The sequence below is a fragment of the Nematolebias whitei genome, chromosome 1 (assembly GCF_014905685.2).
Source record: "Nematolebias whitei isolate Nwh7 chromosome 1, NemWhi1, whole genome shotgun sequence".
Taxonomy (NCBI): Eukaryota; Metazoa; Chordata; class Actinopteri; order Cyprinodontiformes; family Rivulidae; genus Nematolebias; species Nematolebias whitei.
The window spans coordinates 82,396,185-82,402,381 of NC_056498.1; the positions used below are offsets into that span (position 1 = coordinate 82,396,185).

The 6,197-nt window shown below is 38.8% G+C and overlaps 1 protein-coding gene across 1 annotated transcript in view; it reads right to left on the minus strand.

Moving 5' to 3' along the window:
• The window catches only part of helz2b (helicase with zinc finger 2b), a 24,465-nt gene that overhangs the window by 11,784 nt on the left and 6,484 nt on the right, over positions 1 to 6,197 (minus strand). The window contains exons 5-10 of the mRNA XM_037698299.1: positions 5,158 to 5,233; positions 1,610 to 5,012; positions 1,393 to 1,478; positions 959 to 1,066; positions 705 to 860; positions 230 to 374 (exon numbers count right to left, since the gene is read on the minus strand). Of these exons, the coding sequence (XP_037554227.1) occupies positions 230 to 374; positions 705 to 860; positions 959 to 1,066; positions 1,393 to 1,478; positions 1,610 to 5,012; positions 5,158 to 5,233 (3,974 nt within the window). The remainder of the gene's footprint in view (positions 1 to 229; positions 375 to 704; positions 861 to 958; positions 1,067 to 1,392; positions 1,479 to 1,609; positions 5,013 to 5,157; positions 5,234 to 6,197) is intronic.

Genomic DNA, 6,197 nt, shown 5'->3' on the forward strand with positions numbered 1-6,197 from the left:
TGATATTCTTTCTCCTTCATTTGTATATATATATATATATATATACATACTTGTACTACTTCCTACTTTGTGGTTTTTCACTTATCGCGAGGCTTCAGGGTACGGCTCCCCCGTGATAAACAATGAACTACTGTACGGTCAAATCCTACATTTATAATGGATGCAACATGGCATCACTGTCAAAGTTTCTCCAGGAACTTTCTAGTTAATGAACGTTACAGTGCAGTACCTGAGCTCTGGCTTGGAGCAATCTTGGCGAAGGATCTTTGAGGAAAACTGCAAGGTGCTGTTTGGGTAAGGGTATTCGAGTGTCTCCACTTGCTGGCTGTATACCCTGAGGATCCTAAAGCTCTCTTTAAACTTCATCAAGAACTCTATATAAAAATGTTAAAAACACATGTAACACTCATAATATCAATTCAATTCATAGCAGGATGGGGTTAATATAAAAGATGAATTGTACAGGTCAGTTTGCACTTCCACTTTGTACCCTGCAGTTGTCATTTAATACAAAAAAATTAGGTGAACCAGATTCAAAGTAGCTGGGGTGTATACAAAATGGATGAAGGTGACAACAAGGGGGCCACCAATTACTGTTTTTTGTACCGAAAAGGGTACGTGACCAAACCTGTATAAGTTTGGTTTGGCATGGGCACAAGTTTACTGGGAACCACAAACAAAATTCAGCTGAGAAAGTAACTTGCCTGCAACGACATCAACAGACTTGTTGGATGGACCACAGTAGAGAATAACTTCTTTTTTGTTTTTGTCCTTTGGATTGTCAAACTTTCTTTGTTTTCTAGAGTTCTGATTAAAAAACCAGTACACTATGTAAACACCTACTACTGTCTTCCCAGTTCCTGTCAGGTAAATAAATAATAGGAAATATTTTAAACTTGAAAAGCAAAAGTCAAGGTGTATGAAATACACAGGTGTATACAGGTGTTTGTGCTCTTACCAGGTGGTCCCTGTATAAGAGTGAAGGTGCTGTTTAGAGCGGTTGCCACAGCATGACACTGACTGTCATTAAGCTTTGGTAGTTCAGCTGGTAACACTGTTCTTGAAACTTGTGCTTTTAGAATAGTGCTATGTAAAACTGCAAAGATAAAATAAACACAAGATTTGATTTGATTCCATTTTAGAAAGGAAATAATGTAATAAAGCAGAATACATGAATATCAGATGCACACCCTCAACACACACAAAAGTTTGGCTTTCAATCTTTACAGGGACTTTGCCTTGACTTCCATTCATTTTTCATTCATTTCTATAGCCTAACCCTGACCCTTACACTAAACCTAACCATTACCAGTACATACCCAATCGTAAACCCAATCCCTAACCCATCAACAACAGTTGATCCCCTCAATGTGTTGGAAAAATGGTACTTACCCCTTTTTGGAATGTTCTTTCCAAGTGCTATTTTCTTAACAAGTTCACATGCTTTATTTAAACTGCACACAGCACTTTCTTTTCGACTAAAGCCAAGTAAAAGAAACACATTTATTTCAAACTGAGAAGACAAAAAATGTCTGTAAACTACAAGAGATGTTTTTACTCAACAATTAATTCAAACCATAAAAATGTAAAATGAAATGTGTTAACTTACATGTCAGGAATAAACTTTGGAATTATTTCAACAGTGAAACAAGTGTTTTTCTGAAAAACACAATTAGGAATGGTTTCCATTGGAAGGTGGTTGATGTAGAACTCCACTTTCGTTCCATTTTTTTCTCTGTCATCTATGTTGGTTGTAAAGCCATGGGCCACCCACACAAACACTTTTGGGTCCACTAAAGCAAAATGTTCTGAGGGAATATCTGAAAGCATCTTTAGGCCTCTTTTTCGTATGCACAGTAAGCATTGAGCAAGGTTGCAATCGATAGCCCACTCCTTGATCCACTCCTGATGTAAAAAGAACTCTCCTGTTAGTTTGCCTTTCTGTTTCTGTTTAAAGCTTACCACCAGGTTCTCGATTATAATGCTGTCACTTTCATCAACCACATTGGCAGCAGATTCCATCTTGCAGAGTGGTTCCCAAATCCAGATATAATGCTCTATGTCCATATACTCAACCATTGATGGCTCATTTGCAGCTTGACAAAAGCATTTGATCGGGCTGTGGACGTGATCAACACAGATCTCAAATTTTGGTTTGATGTGCACCAACTGAACAATGGGCATGAGGAAACCTCTATTCATTTCTGATGTCATTTGCACCTGAATGGTGTTGCCTGAGTGTAGATGAAGAAAAATGTCAGCCCAGTGTTCACATTGTTTGTCTCGTACTTCAGATATGCATGTGTTAGTTTGGGAAACAAGAGGTATTAATGGTTGTGGAGAAACTATTTCCTGTGTTTCAACACCCATTAAAAGGAGCTTTGCATGATCTATGTTTCCATTTTCAATTGCTTCAATTACAGAATTCCATATTGAAAATGGAAGTTCAATGCAGGGACCACTGTCTGGCATCATATTAATTTCTTGGTGGATTTGCATCGAGTCAACTGCATAGATCCGTCTTTTCCATTTGAGAGTGATGACATTATTTTCTTTGTTGTTGATTGGCTGGTCCTCTAGTTGTAATTCTTTGTACATGATTGATAAACTCAAAGGAAATATGTCCCTGTTAAAAGGAAATGACACTTTAAAACAATCTTCTTCCTGATCTACATGCACAACTAAGGCTAGCTTTGGTGCACTCTGCTTTTTTGTGCTCACTGCATAAAAGTTCTGATCTGCACGTTTTTCGAATTCTCTGCTTTTCTGTTGAGTTTCCTCAAACTGACGGCACAAATCTGTGATCTCGTCTCGAGTGTAGCAGTGACTCTTGTTACAAATGGCAGAGTGCAAAAGTCTCTGCAAAATGAGATCCATGTATCTCCTTATAGGCGAGGAAGCCTGTGTGTAACTTGGCAAGCTGAGAGAATAATGCCCTGCTTTTGCTTCGAGTGAGTTGTTTGAGCGGACAACATAGGACTTTGTGCAGCAGCGTTTGAACTGATCAATGACTGTTTGGAGCGCAGGGTGAATGTCATCTGCAGCCACCAGGTCCACCATTTTATCTGTATCATCTGCTCTGGCTGATGACAGAATATCTTTCCACACTTCTTTGAGGAGGCGAAAACTTTGAAAGGTTGGAGGTTGTCTGTCATGGTCAACTTTGTGCCGCACATGAAAAGACAAGGGTATTAATTCTTTACATTTCTCCTTGAATTCTTCCAACTTCTCAGGATGTGGGCTTCCCTGACAGCGAAGTGGTGTGTGAGACATGGTGTAGTTGGAACTGACCAAGGTTTCTGAGGCATATCTGTTGAACAACACACTCAGTTCTTCGATCATCAAATGGGCTTTACGTTTTCCAGGCAATCTGTCTTTATCAGACTGAGAATAAGCCCAGTCAACAAGTCTGGCCTTCCTTTGAGCTTTCGCAAAACAATAGGCCACAGTGACACAGTCCTCCACTGCATTGAATTTGGACTTCTCTTTATATCTTTTAGTAATGATCTCTTCTGCTTCTTCATATGTCATCTGCTTGCTGGATTTGATTTGAGAAAGCTGAAATCTCTTTCCCATAATCTTATTAGTCTCTTTTTCCACTTCGAACATCAGAGAAACCACCCTACGTATCTCATCTTGCTTAAGACTGAAGTGGTCTGTGCTCAACTCTTGAGGGAACATGTGAATGGGTTTTTGTCCCGTAGGATAATGTGTGCATCCATGTTCTTTTGCATCCATATCTAATTTACTATGTGGCATCACAAAACTTGCCACATCAGAAATATGGATTCCCAACTCATAATTGGTTCCAATATCCCTAATGCTGATGGCATCATCCAAATCTTCTGCTCCTGCTGGATCAACAGTGAATGTGACTGCCTGTAATTCATCCTTTCTTTGTGCATTATCTTCATCTGCTTTGAAGAGACCATCATGTGTTCCCAAAAAAGTATCTGAAACATCAAATTGCTCTTTCAGGAGCCAAAGTCTGTCATTCAAAGGACCTGTGTTTGGGAGAACACCAGTGACATTCCCCAGTGGAAAAAAGCATTGCTCCTTCCAACCAATCACTTGCACTTGAAATACACAGTTTTGAACTTCTTTTAGATCCTTCAAATCGATCTGTGTCCAGGACCCGTCAGTTTGTTCCCATATTGGAATGAAGTTGCGTCTTTTTTTGTTGATCATAATGCATATTTTGGGCACACTTTTTTTGATAGGTCTCATAATTCTTCTTAAGAAATTACTAGAGTAAACCTGTCTTTGCTTGTTGTGGTCTTCTTCCTCAAGAAAACATACAAATTTACGGGCAGACTCTTCTGTCTTGACAACACCAATAACCCTAGCTGTTTGATCCACTTTTGCTGTTTGTATGACCACTTCATCTCCAGTGAATGCCTTCCCCACATTTGATCTTCCTTTAATTTTTATTTGGCTGGAGGGTTCCTGAAATGGTATGATGTAGCCTTTTTGACATGACTCCTTGACAAACTTTCCTCTCTTGTACATTGTTGGTTGTTTTTCACACAACTCCAAGAGAATATTTGGATTAGTAGACCCTTTGTACGTCTCACTCGACTTCCAGTGATTTGATTCTTTTAATTCCAAACTTTCTTCATCTGAACTATATTCTGTTTTCAGCTGTGCATATTCATCTTTTAACTCTTGCAGAATTGCATCAGTGAGAATGTTGCTCTCATCCACATCTTCAACCCTTTGGAACCTGGCAGTTTCCATTACATCTTTCTCAAAGAAATCTTTGGTGTAATGCTGTGCTGCAACATTGTTATTATTGATGCAGTGGTCTATAAAGCTCTTCCAGATTCTTGAGCACTTTCCAAAACAACAGAGTGCAGCAGCATCTCCAACTACAACCACCTGAGACTGAGCTCTAGTCATTGCAGTATTCAGCACACGGGCATCATTGAACAGCGGCAAACCAGACAGGTTTGACACTTTGAGGCTGTCACGTGTTTGCACAGCTGTCATTATGACTGCCCTGAACTGTTTGCCTGTAGACACATGAGAAATAATGTTACTCAGTAAAATAATAATGGAATTCATGCTACACTAAAACCATTACGCAGTTACTCAAACCTTTATTTATTTTTTGTTTGATTGACAATCATGCAAAAATGACTAAAGCTGGAATATTACCTTGCACGTTTGCAAGAGTTTCAACATTGACTTGAGATAGTTTTTTCCTTGAAAGTACTGTTCTTATTTGTCGAACCTGAAAAACATACCAAAAACTTAGCTGTTACAATGATGACCATGGTAATGTTGTTTGCTAAAGCATTTATCCTGAAAACCTATGGGAGGATTCACACATGTCAAGTGTTAGCATCCCAAAGGTTGGGAACTGTGGTGAGATTGGCTCATTGGAGGAGTCCTTTCTGATATGTGGAAAATACTAGGGCTGCAACAACGAATCGATAAAATCGATAAAAATCGATAAAAATCGATGATTAAAAGCGTTGGCAACGAATTTCATTATTGATTCGTTGTGTCGCGCGATTATGCATCTTTCACGGTGCTGCGGAGTCGTTTTGTTCACGGGCAGTTCATTGTCAATGCTGACTGACTGAATAAAGTAGAAAAAATTTTTTTTTACAAATGACCGACGCAGCGAAAACTGTTCGACCCAAGTCCTTCAAAGTGTGGGAGAACTTCACAAAGATAAAAAATGAGAAACATGCAGCTTTGAAAATTGACGACACGAGAGAACCACGGAAATGAAACGTAAACATGTCGGAGTCACGAGGAGGAGGAAGGAGGACTCCTTCAAGGAGCAGCAGCTGATACATGTCTCACTCCCAACTCGTGTTGCAGGTGAGTCTCTACAATATTCACATTGTTCTGTTTCCAAGTGAGAAAACGTAACGTCAGTCTCTCTGTAGCTGAAGATGCTGCTGCTTGTTTGTTTGTTAGCTGATTAATGACGGTGATAGAGAACGTGTGTTACTTTTTATTTTATTTAATTGGTACAAGCAGCGTTTAAATATGATTTATAAATAAATCTAACACAAAGATAATAATTTAATGATTAAGCTTCAACTTTTAATTTGCTGGCAACGTCTGAAGACACTGCAGGTATGGCAGGATGAATTGCATTTAAACAGGAATTAAAGTAATTTATTACATCTACTCAAATGTGTGTAATTAAGTATCATATATATATATATATATATATATAT